At 44.9% G+C, this 22,973-nt stretch overlaps 1 protein-coding gene across 1 annotated transcript; it reads right to left on the bottom strand.

The window, feature by feature from the left end:
* Positions 1-16,998: 16,998 nt before the first annotated feature.
* On the bottom strand, positions 16,999-17,694 carry LOC141664574 (uncharacterized). The gene has a single exon (XM_074470531.1). The coding sequence runs from the start codon at positions 17,692-17,694 to the stop codon at positions 16,999-17,001; it is 696 nt and encodes a 231-aa protein (XP_074326632.1).
* Between the last annotated feature and the right edge of the window lie 5,279 nt (positions 17,695-22,973).

Genomic DNA, 22,973 nt, shown 5'->3' with positions numbered 1-22,973 from the left:
GGGCCGTCCGAACAAATGTTAAAGTCGGACTAAGCATCATAGTATAAACCAAAAGCATTAAAAAAACTATAATGCATGACACCAGCAAACCCGTGCAAGGGTGCCATTGACCTCAGAAACTAAACCCTGAAGCCTCCTTACCTCCGCATCTGCTGCATCCTTTTCCTTTTCGAGAGCATCAGCCCAACACTTCTCCTCCCACAGCTGCGTCTCCAAGTCAATGCCCCGAGCAATGTAGCCATTGACCTGGGAAACCAACTGCAAGACAGATAAAAAACCCATGAAAAAATCCAAGCATAATTCTAAACTAATTTACCAAGGAAATAAAAATCAGAACTCAAGAACTCACCGAACCCATAGCCCTCTGCACATCAATGGCATGGGTCTTGATGGGCCAGAAATAACCAGGCCCAGATAGAAGAACAGGGGCCCAAAAGAGATGTCACCCCAGGCCCAAGCCGAAGTGGTCCCCGGTGCCACGTGGCACAGGACAAAAGAGTCAACTGTCGCATGTTACCCAAAATGGAACAATTGCATCCTAACCATTCATGGGTAATCATCCCAAGACAGCTCTGATGGAGAAAGGACACATGACCACACAGCTCATCTGGACCGTCCAACTTGTCACCAACCAAGAATGATCAAAGGCCAGGATGAAGAGGTACAAACCCCGAAAACCCTAAATCTTGGGACTTATAAAAGGCCCCAAAAAGAGGGTTTTAGGGGTTGGAAAATATTTGACTGCTATACTCACATATACACACCCTCACATATTTTTGAATAGCTCCTTCTTCCCTCTTCTTCTTCTTCTTCTTCTTCTTCAAGAAAGCCCATTTCTTATTCTCACACCGGAATTGCCGCGGGACACAACCCCCCCTCTGGTTTTGTTTTGCAGAGACCCCCACTTAGCAGGTTAACCGCACCCAAACCGCTGCGGAGGCCGGGTCCCAGCACGTGAGAGAAAGGAGAAGACCTGGGAAGAAACCGAGTTATCATTGACGCTAGAAGGAGGGGCCGAACCTCCGGTGACGTGGTGTCAACTCCAGCTACGTTGCACAGCTACAAAACCAAAGAAACCCTCTCTGGTAAGAACGAAAACCCTCCCCCTCTTTACAACTCACTCTCTTTATTATTTCTCCAGAACGATCACATATCCTAGCACCATCACCCTTACTGTGTCCTGAGAATAATGACCACGCGAAAGAGTAAGACCTCGGTCTCCGGAACCATTCAGCCCACGGTCGCCCCGCCCAGGGACGGCGAGATGGAAGATATAGATGAAGAGCCCCCCATAGCTCGTGCTTCGTCTCAGCTTCAGCCCGGAGACCAGAGATTAACCATAGAGAAAGCAGCCCACAAGTATGCAGAAACCTCTACAAACCCCTGGGGAAATATGACCCCGGAGCAGATTCAAGCGGCTATGGACCTGTGGAAAGAAAAGAACAAAGCCCCTGAGACCCACCCTGAAGACCAGGAAGAGCACTCAGAAGAATCTCGGGGCTCAGTCTTGGATCGAATCGGCAAAATTAAGAGGCCGTCAGAGGACACACGAGACGAGATCAAGAGGGCCACGCTCCGGGACCGTATTCGAAAGGAAGAAGAGGCCAAGGCCAAAGCCAATATTGAAAAAAGAGTGCAAGAGGAAGAAGCCAAACTGAAGAAAAGGGCACGCCGGATCCATGTCTCCTCAGATTCAGAACCTGAAAAGGAATCCAAACAGGAGCAAATGACCCGAGTTCTCCGGGACCTTAAAAGAAAAGTGGAAGGAGATGTGGAAGTCGGGGCGGCGGCCACGCCCTTCACCAGAAAGCTGGAATCCACCCCCAGGGAATCAGCGCTCAAGCACTTCAACTTCGACTCTTTTGATGGACTTGCCGACCCTGAAGAACATCTCAACTACTTTGAACAGATCTCGAACATATACGACTACAGTGACCTCACCAAATGTCGTTTCTTCGCCTCAACACTGAAGGGTGGAGCACAAAAATGGTTCGGTCGAATCTCCTCCCGGGGTATCGACTCTTGGAAGGATTTCCGGGAGATATTTCTCAAGAGGTTCAGGGCGAACCGCATGAATGAACTCCAGATATGCCACTTGGAAACCATACAACAGAGAAGCAGAGAAACTCTCCCAGAGTTTATCAAAAGATTTCAAGAATCAGTCAACCAGCTCTCCAACCTTGAAGAAAAGGAAGCCGTGAATATTTTCCGGCGAAATCTCCACCCAGTTTCATGTGAAGGCTACGTGAAGGACCTAATCCATAGGGAACCCCAAAGCCTTGCTTCAGCCTATGCAATGGCGTCCAAGTTTATCAAAGAGAATGACTTCCTCACCTCAATGAAGATGAACAGGAGGATCTGGGAGGATGACGAGTCCCTGGAACACCGCCGCCCCTACGGGAAAGAAAAGAGGCACAGGACAGATAGACAGACCAATTATATTCAGCAATCCAGGGGGACCCCACCCCGGGATGACTACTCCAGACACCAGAAAAATGAAAAGAAGCCCAAACCTAAGAGGGAACCAAAACCGGAGCCCGAGTGGACTCCGCTCAATCGGCCCCGGGCCGACATCTTGAGAGAGGTCAAAGGGAAGCCCTTTTATTACCCCCCGAAGCCGCTGTTGGCACCCCCCGGGAACAGGGCCCGGGACAAGCATTGTGGGTACCACGAAGATCATGGCCACACCACGGAGAACTGCTTCTCTCTCAAAATGTTCATTGAAGATCAGATAAAGAAAGGCAACATGAACCAGTACCTACAGAGAAGGCTTGATGGCAGAGATAAACCCTCCGGTGGGGGGAAACATGTGGTCAACATGATTTTTGGGGGGACCTCCTCCCCTCCCCGAAGTCCAGATGAGGGCAGCGATGTCTTGATGATACAGACGGCAGGAGATGAGCACATATATTTCTCCAATGCAGATTATGAAGGCCTGGATCCCGAACACAACCAAGCCCTGGTCGTGACCCTCGATATCGCCGACAATGAGGTACAAAGAATTTTGGTTGATAATGGTTCTTCAGCTAACATTGTTTTCGAACACACCCTTAACAGGATGAAGTTGGGACACCTCCGCATGGATCCATGCCTCGAAGATCCTCTCTACGGGTTCGGGAACAATATGATCCCGATCCGCGGGGTAATATACCTCCCCATGGTCTTTGGCACCGCTCCCCGACAGGTATCTCATGTCATGAAGTTCTACGTGATAAGCGCTGCATCCTCTACATGATCCTGGGAAGACCTACCATCACCAAGCTCCGGGCCATCCCGTCTATAATTCACCTAAAGCTGAAGTTTCCCACCCCGGGAGGCATTGGGGAACTCAAGGGGGACCGGGGCGCTTCGGGGAGATGCTATGGACAGGTGCTGGTCATGGCTGAAACAGACCCGGAAAACAGAAAGAAGGCAATGGCCTTACCCAAAGGCCAAAGCCGCAAGAAACATCGCGAACACTTCAACAAAAGGCTAAAGCTGGATGTCAACATGATAGAGGACTCGGGATACAGCGAAACCAATGCCGACGCCCGAATACAGAAATTCATGGAAGTCAGAGAGAAAAGCAAGGTAGAGCCTGCCGCCCAGACGTTAGAGATAGAACTGGACCCCGGGAACCCCACCCGAAAGTTGAAAATTGGAAAAGGCCCGGAGACATCCTTTCAGGAAGAGCTCATCTCATTGTTTAAAGAATATGCAGATGTATTCGCATGGATGCCATAGGATATGCCCGGAATCGATCAGTCGGTGGCAATGCACAGCCTGGACGTAGACCCAAAGAAAAAACCTATCAAACAAAAAAGGAGAAATTTTGCTCCCGAACGACAGCAAGCAATAGACGTGGAGATAGAAAAACTGCTCAGGGTCGACATCATCTGCGAGATCAAATATCCCGACTGGCTCGCCAACGTGGTGTTAGTCAAGAAGCCAAACGGAAAGTGGAGAATGTGTGTCGACTACACGAGCCTCAATGCTGCGTGCCCTAAAGACTCCTATCCCCTCCCAAATATTGACCAGCTGATTGACGCGACTTCGGGCCATACCATGCTCAGCTTCATGGACGCCTTTTTGGGATACAACCAGGTTCGCATGAATCCCGAAGACATCGCCAAAACGGCCTTCATTACTCATAGGGCGGTCTACGCCTTTATCATGATGCCCTTCGGACTCATAAACGCTGGAGCCACCTACCAGAAAATGATGAACACAATTTTCAAGAGCCAGTTGGGGAGGAACATGGAATCTTATGTAGACGATATGATCTCCAAGTCACTCGCCACCCCGGATCACATAAAAGACCTCAAGGAGTGCTTTGACAACCTAAGGAAGTACAACATGAAGCTGAACCCGGAGAAATGTGCGTTCGGGGTACCTTCAGGCAAATTCCTGGGATTCTTGATCAGCGAAAGAGGAATAGAAGCGAACCCAGAGAAAATCACCGCCATCATGGAAATGAAGATACCCCAAACACAGAGGGACATCCAGAAGTTGGCTGGATGCCTAACAGCCCTGCGAAGATTTGTCCCAAAACTAGCAGAGAGATGTCTCCCATTCTTTGAGTTACTAAGAGGGGCCCGAAACAAGAAGTTAGTGGAGTGGACACCAGAATGTCATACAGCATTTGAAGAAATCAAGAGACACCTGATGGACCCCCCGGTGCTCTCCAAAGCCAAGCCCGGCGAACCTCTGTCTCTCTACATCGCCGCCGGACCCAAAACCGTCTCCTCGGCACTGGTCCGGGAGGAAGGAGGAACACCGTCTACTATGTCAGCCAAGTCCTCAAGGATGCCGAGACTCGGTACCCAAACTTGGAAAAGTTTGCCTTGACCCTTATACATTCCAGCAGGAAGCTGAGGCAGTACTTCCAAGGCCGAGAAATCAGAGTGGTCACGGACCAGCAGCTCAGGAAGGTCATTCACAAACCATATGCCTCTGGAAGGTTAGTTAACTGGGCCATTGAACTAAGTCAATTCAACATCAAATTCGTGCCACGCACGGCAATAAAGGCCTAGGCCTTAGCCGAGTTTGTGATGGAATGCACCTTCCCGAAAAGTACTCAACCTTTACCCCGAGAGATATCCCCGGAGAGAACCAACTCGGGCATGGATTCCTGGAAGCTCTATGTCGACGGCTCATCCACGGCCGAAAGGTCCGGAGCGGGCCTCATCCTTATTAGCCCGGAGGGCTTCACCATTCAACAGGCAATAACTTTCGCTTTCAAGGCAACGAATAATCAGGCTGAATATAAAGCGCTCATTGCCGGGCTCAGGCTGGCGAAATCTCTCGGCGTCTCAAGAATGACCATCCACAGTGATTCTCAGATCGTGGTCAAGCAAACCACCGGAGAATATATCGCGAAAGATCCAACACTGGCACAGTACCAGACAATGGTATGAAGCATCTTGGAAGCCACTCCCGACATCACCATACTTCAGATCAACAGAGAAGAGAACTTCAAAGCGGACGAGCTGTCCAAACTCGTGCAAAATTCCTCCGATCTCGTTAGTTCGGTATACTTCGAAGAGCTCAAAGTACCCAGCACAGAGCGAGCTGAGGTCCTGTGCATCGGGAGCCCAGACAATTGGATGACCCCTTATATAGCTTACTTAAGAGATGGGACACTCCTAGAAGACCAGAACAAGGCCAGATATTTGAAGCACAAAGCTGCTCGTTTCTTCCTGGAAGAGGGTCAGCTATACAGAAGAACCTTTTCCGCACCTACCTTGAAATGTGTAGATCCTGAGGAGGCCAACTATTGCCTCCGGGAGGTTCATGAAGGCATCTGCGGAGACCACCTGGAAGCCAAAGCTCTAGCTTACAAAATCATCAGGCAAGGGTATTACTGGACCACGATACACTCCGATTCCGTTGCTTACGTCCAGAAGTGCTCCCAGTGCCAGAAATTCAGCAATGTCCCCAGACAAAGCCCGAGCTTGCCAGCATCAGTGTTATCTCCTATCCCGTTCGTTGTATGGGGCATAGATATCATGGGCCCATTCCCCCGAGTAAAAGGCGACCTCCGCTACGTCCTGGTAGCCATTGATTACATGACAAAGTGGGCAGAAGCTAAAGCCATGAGGATAATCAACCAACAGGATTGTATCAAGTTCATGGACGCGATCGTCATGAGGTTCGGGATCCCTGTAGTCCTCATCTCCGACAATGGCCCACAATTTGTCGGGTCTGAATTTGAAGCATATCTAAAAGAGCTCAGAATTAAGCACAAAAGAGCGTCGGTTGCACACCCTCAGGGAAATGGACAGGTCGAAGTAACCAACAGAACCATACTTCGGGGTCTGGAAAAGAGACTAAAAGAATCCAAGAAAACTTGGTCTGACGAGCTCCCAAAAGTCTTGTGGTCCTACAGAACCACCCCCAGAGCGGGAACGAATGAGACCCCCTTCAAGCTTGCATACGGTACCGAAGCCCGCATTCCAATCGAAACCGGATCCCCTTCCTACAGGGTTGTCAATTTCAACGAAATCTCAAACATTGAAGGGCTTAAGACCAACCTGGAACTCCTAGATGAGATAAGAGACGAAGCAGTAAGAAAGATGGAAGTCTACAAAGAAAAGACAAGGCTCCACTTTGGGAAGAAGGCCAGAATCAGGGAATATGAAGAAGGAGACCTGGTACTCCGACACACAGAGGCCTCAGACCCAAATAATCAGGGAAAGCTCCAGCCCAATTGGGAAGGCCCCTACAGGGTTAAAGAAGTACTCCGGCCAGGAACTTACAAGCTAAGCTACCTCGGGGGGACCGAAGTCCCAAACACTTGGCATGTAGCTCGCCTAAGGAAATTCTACCAATAAAGGTAGACCACACATTCCGACATCTCCTCAATTTCTAGGCTATAGCAGCTTGATGTAATTTTCAACATTTTGCCAGAATGTACTGTTGTCCTAATGATTTAAATGAAAAAACCGATTTGGAGCGCCCCATAGCCCAAAATCATTCTACTATCATTCGATCACCGTCGCTATAATACTTAGAAAATCTTATGCAGTTAAATTTTAAAAACCCCTTCCCGGGGACCATTACAAAAACCATGTGTACTTAGAAAATTTTATTCAGTTAAAATTTTAAAAACCCCTTCCCGGGGACCATTACACAAACCATGTGTACTTAGAAAATTTTATTCAGTTAAAATTTTAAAAACCCCTTCCCGGGTACCATTACACAAACCATGTGTACTTAGAAAATTTTATTCAGTTAAAATTTTAAAAACCCCTTCCCGGGGACTATTACACAAACCATGTGTACTTGGAAAATTTTATTCAGTTAAAATTTTAAAAACCCCTTCCCGGGGACCATTACACAAACCATGTGTACTTAGAAAATTTTATTCAGTTAAAATTTTAAAAACCCCTTCTCGGGGACCATTACACAAACCATGTGTACTTAGAAAATTTTATTCAGTTAAAATTTTAAAAACCCCTTCCCGGGGACTATTACACAAACCATGTGTACTTAGAAAATTTTATTCAGTTAAAATTTTAAAAACCCCTTCCCGGGGACCATTACACAAACCATGTGTACTTAGAAAATTTTATTCAGTTAAAATTTTAAAAACCCCTTCCCGGGGACCATTACACAAACCATGTGTACTTAGAAAATTTTATTCAGTTAAAATTTTAAAAACCCCTTCCCGGGGACTATACACAAACCATGTGTACTTAGAAAATTTTATTCAGTTAAAATTTTAAAAACCCCTTCCCGGGGACCATTACACAAACCATGTGTACTTAGAAAATTTTATTCAGTTAAAATTTTAAAAACCCCTTCCCGGGGACCATTACACAAACCATGTGTACTTAGAAAATTTTATTCAGTTAAAATTTTAAAAACCCCTTCCCGGGGACTATTACACAAACCATGTGTACTCAGAAAATTTCTCAGTTAAAATTTTGAACCCCTACCGGGGACCGCGACAGGAACCACATGTACTTAGAAAAATTTCGATAAAAGAAAGCAAAACCAAATACAAAAGGGAAATATATTTACATGAATTCCCGAGGCAAATCAAGCCCCGAGACAAATCCAAATCAAAGTCAATACGGAAACCAAATAACAAAGTCTAAAAGCCACAAGGGCTAAGTCTGAAATAACTGCAAGTTACGAAAAGTAAATTACAAGGCACAAGGCCTGGGTCTTCATTCTTCAATTCTCGGGAGGAGGAGGAGTCTTCTCGCGGCCCTCTTCGGGAGGCGGAGGCGGCTGAGTCCCGGAAGTACCTGCCTCAGCTGCTCGGGCTTCCTCACGACGGAGCTCTTCAGCAAGGTATAGCTCTATGAATCCGTCCATATCGCCGCCCGGATTCTCAGCAAGATAGGCAGAAGCAACGTCCCAGCAGATATTGACCTTCTCAAAAATCTTGTTGTTAAGCTCCTCGTAGTAGGCAGGGGTACCCCGGAAAGACTCCAGCACCTCCTCTGTCGGGGGCCTAGCAGCAAGCTCCTTCTTCAGGTTCTCCACCTCCGCCCGGAGGGATCCCACCAACTGCTCCGCAGCCTCCCGAGACTTCACCGTCTCAGCAACGGCTTGTTTATGCTCCCAGGATTCTTTCTCCTTCACCTCCCGATACTTGGCGAAGTTCTCCTTGTCCTTACTCAGCTCTTTCAGCGTAGCCTTAGTCTTCGTCTCCCTTATGCGGAAGTTGTGGAGAATGGTAGAGCAGCCGCTGATCCGAGCATTGGCCTGAAAACAAAACGGCTAAGTACCAACACAAGGATAGAAAAGGGAAATGTTAAGGGAACGACCTTACCTCCGAAACGTCCCGGACAAGATGATCGAGGAAGGTATCCAGATCCTCCGTGGCATAGCAGTCAAAGTCAGCCGGGGTAGCATAGTTATCAAACATTTCATTCCGGCGATCATCCAGGGTCATCCGAGCCAGGAGGTTCTTCAGCGCATCCTCCTCCACCAGCTTTTGGCTCTCTTCTTTCGAAGGACCCGAACCCGAAACCCTCCTGCGCTGTGGGGTTCCGGACCCTCCAACAGCTTCCGCCACAGCCTTCCTCTTCCGCGGATTTAAAGACCCGACCTCCACCTTCTCCAGCTCAACCACCTCAACCTCCTCAGGCTCCGGGGCAACAGGCGGGGTAATCACAGGAGCACTCTGCCTCACACTGTTGCCCGAGGAACCAGCATCCCGGGTCTGCGAACCGCTACCTGCATCAACTACCTTCTTTCCCGAGTCCAATTGCACGACACCACCAATCTTCTTGAACCTCCCAGCCAAATCCTTAAATTGCTGCGATATAGCGTAATTGAAGGGGTTCAGGAAGGGAAGACCTGCACAAGGAACAACAGTCATTCAAATGAACAAGACAGAGATACACAACAGGAAAAATACAAGGAAAAAACTACTAAGGCAAAACACTTACAACCAACATTATACAATGTTTGATTATCTAAAAAGGTGTCCCGGGTCCACTGGGCACCAAGAGCAACCACAAAGTCGTACATCTTCGTCAAGGCATCTCCACCAAGCCTCTCGGATGGGAACCTGCTATTTTTCAAAGTAGTTTTGTACAAAGGCATAAACTCCATATCCCACCCCCGGACGAAGATGAACTCCTGGTGCCAGCCCCGGAGCGAGTTCAACATGAAGACTGGAGCCTTTTTGGCATCAGAAGGGAGCCCATAACCATCTATATTAAAGGTAAACTCAAAAAGAAAAGGCAAGGTGGACTTTTTGATTTTAAAAAGATAATGAAAAAGCTTAAAAGTCGGAAGGTACTTCTTCACATGGCAACAGGCCAGGAACCAGGAAACCCACTTAATAGAGTTCAGAGCTAGTTGGGTGAAGGGTATCCCATAGACGTCACGACACAGGGACTTGGTAAACTGATGGAGATTGGGTCTCATACTACACAGATGCTCCAAGGGAATTCCTACCCAACCACCAGCGGGACGGTGATAAACTCTTTCGTGAGGCTCAGGCCACCTCCACTCCATATCATCCCCGAAGTGAAATACAGCCTTCACCAGATCATCTATCTGCTGGAAGGTGTACTCGGAGAGGTCGGGATGACGGGGGGCAGGAACATATCTTGTCCCGGGGCATTATAAAAAAGTTGATCCATGCGGGCCTCATCATAAGGTTCTAAGCCCCCGGGCCTATAAGCAGTGGTGAGATCCCTAAAGTAATAATCATGGGGAGGGTTGTTCTCACGAGTCCGAATGAAGTAATGGTCAATGTCTATCCATGACCCGTCTCTCCTACCCAAGGTCTGCCCGAGGTTTAATAGAAAGGTAGGCAGCTCCTCAACTATGGCTTGCGACGGGGAGGCATATTTTCCAGTTCCGGGGAAGAGTCACTAGAAGAAAATTTGGGAAATCCAAAGTGGGGACGGTCGGGTCTATGCTTCAGGTTAGCTAATTGTTTCTTCCTACCCCTCTGAACCATATAACCCCGGAGTCTATGCCATTTCGGGAAGTAAAAGAAAAGAAAGAAACACAAAAGCTACTCAGAAACAGTTAACTTCAAAATCAATATACCAAATCATATCAAACAAACCTACACATACATATACAAGCCTATATCGCATGTTATGAACAGTCATGAAAGTAAAAATCAAGCCCAGTTTTACACAGATTAAAACCCTCATTTGCACACATATGCATACCAAAACACAAACCCAGATTCTCTACAAACACCGACTTTTTCTTCGCAAAATAAAAACTATAAATCTAAACAGCAAACAACCTATTTTGATTCACCAAAACTCGACACAATAGAGATATACAAATCCAAATACTTGAGTATACATGCATTCCAAAAAGCCTAACTACAGTTACTCACTAAACAATCATGAAGAAATAAGAAAAGTATATTGGTAAGTTCAAGAACTTACAAGAAAGCAGGAGAATAAATCGGCTTCAAAAAGCGAAGAGTTTCCCAAATTCGACTTAGAAAAATGGCTGAAAGATGTATTCGCAGTTGCGTAAAGGAAAAAGAAATGAGAAGGAGAGGGTATTTATAGGCACCAAAGGAGCTTTAACCCCCTCAACTGCCCCGCAATCCGGTCCGTTGATCGAGAACACGTGGCGCAATCTTGAGCGTCCAGAAAATAACCGCTGCAGTTAATGATTACACAGCAGTAATTATTTAACATGCGCGACTTTTGAGGCAAAAAGGGGGGGAAAAACTGCAATGTTTCGTGCATACACATATACTTACACATATATTTGTACAAGAAGCTCAACCGCCGCCTGACACTCCGAGAAAAGCGCTAGAACATTAACCACCTGTCACATCTGTACCAAGGCCTACCCAAACACAACCCCGGGGACTTGTACCCAACAACACCCCGGGGTTAGGGGCCACAAGTCAAAGGAAAAATGACAAAATTTTTTCAAGCGCCAATAACCAAAAGGCCTACCCAAACACAACCCCAGGGACTTGTAACCAACAATACCCCGGGGTTAGGGGCCACAAGTCAAAAGAAAAATGATAAAATTTTTACAAGCACCAATAACCAAAAGGCCTACCCAAACACTACCCCGGGGACTTGTAACCAACAACACCCCGGGGTTAGGGGCCACAAGACAAAGGAAAAATGACAAATTTTTTTCCAAGTGCCAAGAAATAAAAGGCCTACCCAAACACAACCTCGGGGACTTGTACCCAGCAACACCCCGGGGTCATGAGACAAGTCAAAGAAGTGAATTTTTCCTATTCCCCCATCCGGGAAAACCCGCATAAGGGAGTGGGAGGCAAATGATGGGCCAGAAATAACCAGGCCCATATAGAAGAACAGGGGCCTAAAAGAGATGCCACCCCAGGCCCAAGCCGAAGTGGTCCCCGGTGCCACGTGACACAGGACAAAAGAGTCAACTGTCTCATGTTACCCAAAATGGAACAATGGCATCCTAACCATTTATGGGTAATCATCCCAAGACAGCTCTGATGGAGAAAGGACACCTGACCACACAGCTCATCTGGACCGTCCAACCTATCACCAACCAAGAATGATCAAAGGCCAGGATGAAGAGGTACAAACCCCAAAAACCCTAAATCATGGGACGTATAAAAGGCCCCAAAAAGAGGGTTTTAGGGGTTGGAAAATATTTGACTGCTATACTCACATACACACACCCTCACATATTTTTGAATAGCTCCTTCTTCCCTCTTCTTCTTCTTCTTCTTCTTCTTCTTCAAGAAAGCCCATTTCTTATTCTCACACCGGAGTTGCCGCGGGACACAACCCCCCCTCCGGTTCTGTTTTGCAGAGACCCCCACTTAGCAGGTTAACCGCACCCAAACCACTGCGGAGGCCGGGTCCCAGCACGTGAGAGAAAGGAGAAGACCTGGGAAGAAACCAAGTTATCAGGTCTTGTAGTCGTACCTCTTCATCAGCTCCTCTTCATCCTGGGTACTGACATGGGACAAGTTATTCCGACGAGCAACCCCAAAGAAAAACTGACCTTTTTTGGGCCTGAGCCACCAGCATCACCACCACCCGACCCGCTAGCACCCACCATAAAGGTTGGAGACTGGGATCGGGAAACCTGCGATCTGGCTGCCTCATTATTAGAATAAGAAACAAGTAGAACATGTGTTTACGTTTAAACTGAGAAAAAAATAATGTATTCAGATGATTAACTAGAATGAAAGATTACAGGGAAATATAATGATAGCAGTGCACACATAGTGGCACAAAAACATCAACTACTTCTAACGTGTCTCCAGTATCTATAAGACTTATTCAAAGACTCCTAAAAACACTCTGACTACTACATGACTAATTCAGCTGCTATTAAAATACTATTTAACAGCTAATTATTAAAACATTTAGATTAATAAACTCCAACACACACCCCCATAATCTAAACGTTCTTCTGCAGCTTCTTGACACTGAACAGTTCCCGCATTTTCTCGAACATAACTGCAGACAAAGCTTTTGTCATGACATCCGCCTTCTCACTCTCTGAACTTACATGTTTGATTTCAATTTCACCGCGTTCCATACATTCACTAATGAAGTGATATCGTATGTCGATATGCTTGCTTCTGCCATGGAACACTGGATTATTCGCCAAATCGATTGCTGACCTATTGTCGATATAAATCACCACAGGTCCAGTCTTCAAGTCTGTTATGCAGTTCAGCAAGTTTTTCAACCAAATTCCTTGACAAGCAGCTACTGTAGCAGCCATAAATTCTGCTTCGCATGAAGAAAGTGCTACACAGCGTTGCTTTTGAGATACCCAGGTGATAAGACTCTCGTTTAAGTAAAAGACCATATCAATTATATTAAAATAATAATTTTAGGATGTGGAAATGTAGGATGTTGTGTAGTTGATCAAATCCAAAGTATGAATGTTCAATTTGTACTGAAACAGGCAAATGTCCTCTTTACTGATGATGTGCTGCTGAACCAAAATTGCTCAGGTTATTAAAAGGTTCTAAAGCCACAAATTCAGAATTTTATTATATAAAAAGAATCAAACTGAAGCAGATTACACACAGAAAGTAAGACCTTGGTAATAGAAGTTCATAATTTGCTACATCTATGATGATAGTGATAAACAGTAGTCGAAATCAACAAACCACCATTACATCGTGATAAAAACAAACATAATTATTCCATCTACCACTATCGAGATTAAACGGAGACCCTAGCAAACTTGAGTATGAACTTATAATTCATCAACCCAAATATATATATACACACTATCAGAAATGTATCAGAAGAAATCAAATTTCAAAATTCAACAAAATCAGAAATGAAATCAATTTTGATAGTGAAAATGCAGATCTAAGTTTAGATTATCTGGACACAAAATCAAAAATAATCTTGTCATTTAGGTATATATAACGATTGTTAAGGAAATATATGATACACATATCAGAAATACACAAAGTAAATCATACATATACCAGGAGAATCAAATATATACTAATTGCATTTATGTCTTTAATGTGAAAAAAAGACATAATTGATTAACAGAGTTATGGAGATAATCACTGAATTTGTTAATACCTTGCTTGAACCAAATAGGAAGATGAAGCAAGAGGCAGAACGCAACAACAAGCAGAAAGAAGGGCGGAAAGAAGCTAGAAGATGCAAGAAAGACACTGAAACTGAAGATAAAGTTTGAGGCTGGACGTTCAGGACTGAGGAACAAACAGAAGAAGCCATGGTGAGGGCTGTAGCCGAGCTTCATTTGCACGCCAGACAAAGTGCCAACATGGCTGCTAGACTCGGGGCGCGTCTTGCTGTTACTGACACTGCTAAAAGCCAGGCTGAAGACAAAATCAAATCATTGAAAAAGTACATCAACTTTCTTGGCCAAGAGAAAGATGCCGAGATCAAGCGCCTGTAAGAGGACATGACGCGTCTTGAGGGGGAGAAAGCTGTGTTGGAAGGTAATGTCTCCTCTATGGAGAAAGCGATGGAGAGTGTTATCACACTAAATTCCACCATGCAGCTGGAGCTTGACACTCTGAACGATGACAGACTGCATGGATGGAAAGAGGAGAAGAAGCTAATCTGTCAGAATGGTTTCGTAGTTGGGTTCGAGGAATGGTGCTCTGGGTTTATTGCAAATGACCCAGAGTATTCTTTTTCCAAGTTTGATGAAGACACCCAGAAATGGGTAAGTGATTTCAGAATCAGAGCTGCGGATTCCATCAAAAGCAAGAGGGTTTTTCTAGGCTTGGAGGAAGGTGACGCGTCCCCAGCGCCTTCTCCACTTAACGTTCAGCCTCCTCTTCCAGACAACCAAAACAAGTCTCAGGACGCGCCTCCTTCCTAGGACGCGTCCTATGTCTATTTTCTCCATTTTATGTGAACTACTTTAAGGGTGCGGGCCCCTTCAAGCCTTGCAACTTGCAATGATTATCTTTGAACTCCTTTTACTTGCACTTTTATGATATTTCTCTTTTATTACTTTTATGCATATCGTTTTACTTTCTTAATCTTGTTTTATCATAGATAGGGGCGCGTCCTATGATGAGGACACGACAACATTGGAATTTTGTTGTTATTCCCTCCACTGTCATATGTCAAGTAATTGTTCTTAATAGGCGCGTCCATTTAGTTAGGCACGTCCTTGAATCATCTGAATAGTATATACTTCACGAGCATGATACCATGCTGCACTTGTGTATGTAGATAAGGCACAAAGCAAGAGGGGGCGCGTCCTAATGTCTTGACGCGTCCACCCTTTATTTTAAATATACACTTAGCCTTTCGTACTGGTCGCGTCTTTTGTAAGGAGTGTCTTTTCTTTTTAGTTATGAAATGTCGTAATCAAAGAAACATAAAATTGAAGGAGCATTAACCAAGATAACTTGGGCGCGTCCTTGGAAATAGTACGCGCCTTAGTTCCATTTTTACTTTGATTTTGTTGTTCCCTTTAACAGTTACCGTTTCTATTAACATCTGTATAGAATTACCACTCAAGGCGCGTCCTGTGATTAGGACGCGTCATACAACCAAGTAAATCAACAAATAAACAACCCTTTGGAGAATTTCAAAGTTTTTATTAATAATGCGCTCTGGTGTCAAAGGTGCACCAGTCCCGCGACTATTATGCCCTGTGGGGATTTTATTCGAAAAAATGATCCTTCAACTAGTTCTAAGGTAAGTAGTACATGCACTACCCCCCTAGGCTAGGAGGAATTTTATTGCTTCTAGTCTATAATCTGGGCACAACCCTAAGTAGATAAAAAGATACGTAAGGGGCCAAAGCCGCGCCTTACTGATAATACTTCCGGAGATGCTCAGCGTTCCAAGCTCGCGGAACCAGTTTCCCTTCCTTATCCTCAAGGTGATAGTCCCTTTCCACAAGATGGCTTTTATCTTGTATGGTCCTTCCCAATTAGCTCCAAACACTCCATGCTGGGGATTCTTCGTGTTTGGCATCACCTTCCTAAGCACCAAATCCCCTACCTTTAGCAGCTGTCCCTTTACCTTCTTGTTATAATACCTTGCAGCATGTTGCTGATACGCCACAAGTCTCAGCTGAGAATTCTCCCTTATTTCTTCCAAGAGATCGAAATGAAGCCTTTAATTAACCTCTGCATCCTCCTCTGTGTAACGATCTCTGCGAAGCGATCCCGAACCAACATCCACGGGGACCATAGCTTCATAGCCGTAATTCAGCATAAAAGGAGTTTCTCCCGTAGTAGATCGTGGAGTAGTGTTGTAGGACCACATCACTCTTGAGGGTGTGCTTTATTATTTTATTCACGGCTTCTGTCTGTCCATTACTTTGAGGATGATAAACTGCTGCAAACTCCTTCTTAATCTTCAGATCCTCACATAATTGCCGCAACTCCTTGCTGTCGAACTGCTTTTCGTTGTCAGAGGCAAGTTTGTAAGGAATACCAAACCTGCAAACAATGGAGTTGAAAACGAAATCTCTGATTTTCTTTGCCGTGATAGTTGCCAATGGCATAGCCTCTACCCACTTAGTAAAGTAATCAACCGCTACCACCGCATACTTGATATCCCCTTTAGCCTTGGGCAACTCCCCAATAAGATCTATCCCCCATATGGCAAATGGCCACGGGCTTATCATAGACGTCAAGAGCGTCGCTGGCATAGATGAGTAGTTTGCAAAGCGCTGGCAGCGATCGCATGCCCTGACGAAATTTGCAGCATCCTCTTTTATTGTAGGCCAATAGTATCCTTGGCGCAAAACTTTCATTGCGAACGAGCTACCCGCGAGTGATTGCCACATATTCCTTCATGCACTTTCCTTAAGATATGATTTCCTTCCTCTTCATCAACACATCTAAGCAGCGGTTGATTGAAGCCCCTCTTATACAGAATTTCATCGTACACCACATATCTTGCAGCCTGGTAGCGGAGTCGCCGAGCCTTGAACTTATCCTCGGGGAGGGTTCCCTTGTGAATATAAGCGAGAATGGGTGTCATCCATGTTTCCTTGGGTGCCACATCCACTTGCATCATCTCTACTTCCGGGATGCTAGGGATTCTCCTGGATCTCTAGGGGTATATATCCCAATAACACAACTTCCTACTGCGACCCTATTTTTGCCAGGGCATCCGCGTTGCTGTTCTTCTCCCGCGGTACACACTTCAGCTTAACTTCTCTGAACTTTTCAATCAGGCGCTGCGCGCATCTCAAGTACAATTTTGTCTGCGGTCCTCGAGCTTGAAACCCCCCATTCACCTGATTTACCACTAGCTCTGAGTCACTCCTCGCAATTAGGTTCCGCACTCCCATTTCCAAAGCGATCTTTAGGCCATGGATCAATGCTTCATATTCTGCATCATTGTTTGTTGCATAAAATTTGAAGTGAATTGCGCTCATCAGATGATGGCCTTCTGGAGACACGAGTACTATACCCGCACCTGATCCTCCATTGTTAACTTCCCCATCCACATGCAAGATCCAGCAGGGATGTGAAAAATCCTCCAAAGATTCTTCATTACGAGGGGGCTGTAGCACTACCAAAGCCTTATCATCAACAACAGAATCAAATTCCAACAAAAAATCGGCTAAGGCTTGTCCTTTAATTGCTGTACGGGGCATGTATTCCAAGTCAGACTGTCCCAACTCTACGACCCATTTCAACATCCTCCCCGATGATTCTGGCTTGTGAAGGACTTGCCGTAGTGGATATGCTGTGCGGACTTCAATTCTATGAGCCTGGAAGTACGGCCGTAACTTCCTTGACGCAAAGATCAAGGCATAAACCAGTTTCTCCATGCTTGTGTAGCGAGTCTCAGCGTCGTATAATCGCTTGCTCACATAATACACTGGTGACTGTTGCCCATATTCCTCCCTTACTTAAACAGCGCTGATTGAATACTCCGACACTGCAAGGTACAGTATTAAAGATTCTCCATCTAACGGTTTTGACAACATGGGAGGGTTTCCCAGTTGTTCCTTGATCCTTCTAAAAGCCTCTTCACATTCTGACATCCATACAAAATCTTTCCCTGCCAACTTAATCGCCTTAAAGAATTCCTTGCATCTGTAGGACAATTTGGAAACAAATCGATTTAGCGCGGCGATCCTTCCAGTTAAGCTCTACACCTGTTTCACATTGGTGGGTGATTTCATATCCAACAATTCCTTGATCTTTGCGGGGTTAACTTCAATTCCCCTATGGTTGACAATGAATCCAAGAAACTTGCCCGACTCCACGCCGAACACGCACTTTTTTGGATTCAACTTCATGCGAAACCTCCTTAGAATGTTAAACATTTCCATCAAGTGCTCGATATGGTCATTCGCCTTCTTGGATTTTACCAACATACATCCACGTACACCTCCATAGTTCTCCCAATCTGGTTTTTGAACATCATATTCACCAACCGCTGATAGGTTGCGCCGGCATTAATCAATCCAAACGGCATTCCTATGTAGCAGTATAGCCCCCTGTCAGTGATGAAGAATGTATGCTCTTGATCGGGACCATACATGAGAATCTGATTGTAACCAGAGTATGCATCCATGAAACTTAGCAAGGCATTCCATGCCGTTACGTCAACCAATTAATCAATTCATGGGAGCGGGAAACTATCCTTTGGACATGCCTTGTTGAGATCTGTGAAATCTACACACCTCCTCCACTTCCCGTTCGGCTTTTTTACGAGCACTGGATTTGCAAGCCATTCGGGGTAGTAAGATTCTTTGATCAACCCCACTTCCAATAGTCGGTCCACCTCTTCTTTTAATGCTATCGCCCTTTTCCCGCTCACTGGACGACGCTTTTGTCGTACGCCCGTGCAATTAGGGGAATTGTTTAACCGATGACACATTACTCCGGGGTCGATTCCCACCATGTCCGAATGACTCCATGCGAAGATATCGAGATTTTTAATCAGAAAATGAGTAAGTCTTTTTCTCATTTCATCACTTAGTTGAGATCCCACTTTCAAAACCTTGCTCGGGTCACCCTTATCGACCGAAACATATATTGTGTCTTCGGCCGGCCCCGTCTTCTCGGCAGACATAGGGATCCTGGGATCCAGATCAAAGTCACGGGGGTCCTCGACGCCCATTTTTGCATCCGAGGCACGTCCCCATGTGTGGGAGCATCTACCTGCAGGACAAGGCATGGTCTTGTGCAACGCAGGTGTGGAGGGCACGTCCTCATTTTGAGGAGCATCAACCTCAATTCCATTTTCATTCTTCAAGGGCGCGTCCTCTTTTTGAGGAGCATCCACCTTGAGGCTACTTTCGAGGCTTTGTAAAATCTCACTTCTTTCTTCCAACTTTTCTCCATTAACCTTCTTTTGCATGATCTCTTCTATATGGTTCACCACAACTTCTTCCACACTACGAATCCTCGAAACATTCCCCAACGTCAAAACAGGGGTCTTGGTAGTATGGGTTTCTTCCTCCTCTGGGTCTTCCACAAAATAGTGGGCATGAACCTCTCCACTTGGTTTTGTATGAATGTCCTCTACACCCTCAAATGGAAGACCTTTTCCCTCGTATTTTCTCCTGCGGAATTCCTTAACAGCCTTATGATAGCAGTCGCGTGACCCGTATTGCGACCCTCTCAGACTACCTACCCCGTTAGGTGTTGGGAACTTTATCATCAAGTGATGTATCGAGGTTATTACCTTGAACGCCCGTAACCAAGGTCTGCCCATCAGCATGTTGTGCGCAGAGTCTTGATCCAGCACTTTAAAATCTATCATTTGAGTGACAGACAGAGCTCATTCCCCAAGTGTGACGGGAAGCCTAACCGAACCCATAACTCCCACTGCTTCTCCAGTAAAGCCATAGACATGTGCATCTTCAAAATACATGTCGCTATCCGTAAAACCCAGTTTTTTGTACGTGCTGTAATACAGGATGTTCACAGAGCTCCCATTATCCAAAAAGACCCGATGCACATTCATTGCCCCAATAAGCATAGTTATTACCGGTGCATCGTTGTGGGGATGATGTACCCATCTCGACTCTCTCTCCCTGAACGTAATATCACCTGATTCCCCTTTGAATATTTTTGGAGGTCTATCTCCCAAACTATGAATGTTGGTAAGTGGCGGGTGTCTTGCTTCTCTTGCATTTCTTTCCACTGCCCGATTACTATCACCGACAAAGGGGTGTCCTCCAAAAATTGCCCTGATACTACTAGCTCTTTGGAACTTAACCTCCGCTGTCTTTTCAGCATCCTCTTCCCGCGGGGGTTGCCTTTCATCTTTCCCTTTGTCATCATTCCCCATGCGTCATTTTACCTTGTCAATCCATTCTCTCAGGTATCCTGCCTTGATCAATTCTTTAATTTCATCTTCCAGGTAACGACATTCATGGGTGTCGTGGCCAGTAGACTCATGGTAATCAAAATACTTCTTCTTATCTCTACTCTGCCATGAAGTCAGACGGTCTGGTTTCTTGAAGATTCCTCTATCCTTATTCACCTCGAAGATATGATCAATGGATGCTGCCAGTGGAGTGTAGTTGCTTACTCTCCTTTCATAGTTCGATGGCGGGCTTCATTCTCTCCGCGTGTTCACGGTGTTCACCCTATTAGGGCTTATGGCATTCCGCAGATAATCCGGGCTCCCGGATCTATCTCTTCTCTTGGCTCGCCCCTCGGAGTTGTGGGTGTTATCATTCTTTTTTGTTTCTGCAAGCGACTGCTCAATCGCTTTGAATGATTCCGCTTGCGCAAGCACATCAGCTAACGACACAGGGTCCTTCCCTTGCAGGTGCTTCCAGAAATCTGTTCCCACACGCAGACCAGCTATAAGAAGTATTTTCAGTGTTTCATCAGTTGCGCCCCTCACCAAAGTGGATTCTGCATTGAACCTTTTAAAGTATGAGGTCAAGCTTTCTTCTTCCTTCTGTTTCACATTGGCCAGTGTGGTAACCGGTGGCGTATACTTCACTGCAGCTTAGAACTGAGTTAGAAACAAAGTTTTCATCTGTTCCCAAGATGTGATCACACCTGGACCAAGTTTCTGGAACCACTGCTGAGCGCCTTCTCTAAAGGTGGTCGCCAGGAGACGACATCGAGCCAAATCAAGTACTTGATATACATCCATCTCAATGTTGAAATGCCCCAGTGTTAGTCCCTTAACAATATAGCAAGAATTACAGAAGGGGGGTTGAATGGAATTCTTGAACCTTCAACTCGAATATAGATATACCTGTTTTGATTAGCACAATGCGGAATAGAAACTTAATTGAATCAAAATATAAGTAATTAAAAACAAGAGTCTTTAAAAACTTTCTGGTGGATTTAAACAATTCCACCAGAGATATATATTATATATCGAGAGGATTCTGTGTGCAAGAATGCTCACAGCTACTTACAAATTGAACTACTGAGATTACAGGGAAATGCTAATAATTCTGCTTACAAAGATTTCTCTGTTTTTTTGTATTTCAACTCTTTTTTTCTATTTGCTACATTCTTGGTTTATATATTACCAAGATTATAAAGTCAAAAAGACTGAATAAATATAAAAACTATCAGTCTTAAGCTTTGCTGCTTTTCGTCCTCTATTACCCAGTTAATGGGCTTCCACAGTAGGTTTGTATACATCTCGATGGTTGTGCTCAGCTTTTCACTGTTCAACTGCTGTTTGAATTCTTTATTAGTTGAGTACATGATCATCCGTCGGGTTGTTGATCATCCGTCGGTTGCTTTGTAGGTTATCCGTCGGGTAGCAATCAAGCATATGACTTCATTTCACTTATATAGAATTACAAGACATCATTTATGTACAATTAATTAACCTATTATGCATATCTAGTTAAAGTCAACATGACTTATATGCTACTACAGATTCTATACAAAGGTGTATACATAACTGTGCTACAGACTTATTATTACATAAGCTACTCACTCGATGGATAATAAGTTAACATCCGTCGGGACTATAATTCTTATTCGTCGAGTGCTACATAATTTCACTAAGTAAAATCTACTTAGATGTTTTGTTTATGAAATCATCAAGTACACAACATATGCACAACAATCTCCCCCAATTTATGTCTACTGGAATTGTAGCCATAAATTAAGGAATACTTGATGATAACAAAATATCCTAAACATACAGCTTTAAAGATAAGTAGATAATATTGAAAGTGCTTTAATTAATTAAAATGTACAAAGTTTGACTCACAGTCATTTCAAGATGCTCCTCTAGTCTGAGCAGATTTTTCTAGTTCCTTGAAGGTCTGGATCTTCTTCCAAGCTTTCTGTTATTTTCCTCAATCTGATTTTGGAGCTGCCTGTGGAATTCCAGTTCATCAGATTCTGAGAGATCTAGCTTTTCTTGCATTTCCAAGAGAGTCTCATTGCTAGAGATACTCAATTGGTCTTCTAGTCTAAAGAATCTTCTCACACCCTTGTCATCCATGAACTCCATCAGCCAGTAGGGCCTAAGATGCACTCTTCTCCCTGTGTATGGGATGATTAGAGTCTCTGGGAGTGCATCTTTAGCTCTAACACTCCTTAGTTCTTCAATCTTCTTCAATACTAGTCTTCTTGCAGTGAGATTGAACCCAAAGTTTTTTTTGAAGGATGAATAAATTTTAATCAGCACAGCTTGGCTCTCTTGAAGAATCCTGTGAAGTGGCCACACAATCTCTTTTCCTCCTTTGTACTTGAACACTAACCTTTCAGGTAGGTTCCTGTATGCATCAATTCCCCTTACTTCATCCAGTTCATCCAGATAAAGATTTAGATCTGAAAATTCTTTGATGTCACACAAGTACAAGTAGTCTCCCATGTTGGCTTTGGGTTGAGCTTTAACTACTGATTTGGATTTGAGAAGTGACAGCTTCACTTTCTTGACTGCCCTTGACTTTGTTCTTTTTGGCTTGCTGAGGATTGGTAAGCTGAAGTCAGGAATTGGTATATTATCCCACTCTATTGGCTCATCCTTTGGCATAATAGGTTCACCATGAATATTCCTGTAGGGATCCACCACCCTTATGTCTTCAAATACCACAGAGGGCTTTGATGCTTGAGTTGTAGCTGGTGTGGGTTCCTTAGGAAATTGATCTTCCAATTC

The sequence above is a fragment of the Apium graveolens genome, chromosome 6, assembly GCF_009905375.1.
Source record: "Apium graveolens cultivar Ventura chromosome 6, ASM990537v1, whole genome shotgun sequence".
Classification (NCBI taxonomy): Eukaryota; Viridiplantae; Streptophyta; class Magnoliopsida; order Apiales; family Apiaceae; genus Apium; species Apium graveolens.
This window is presented reverse-complemented; position numbering and strand designations above follow the sequence as displayed.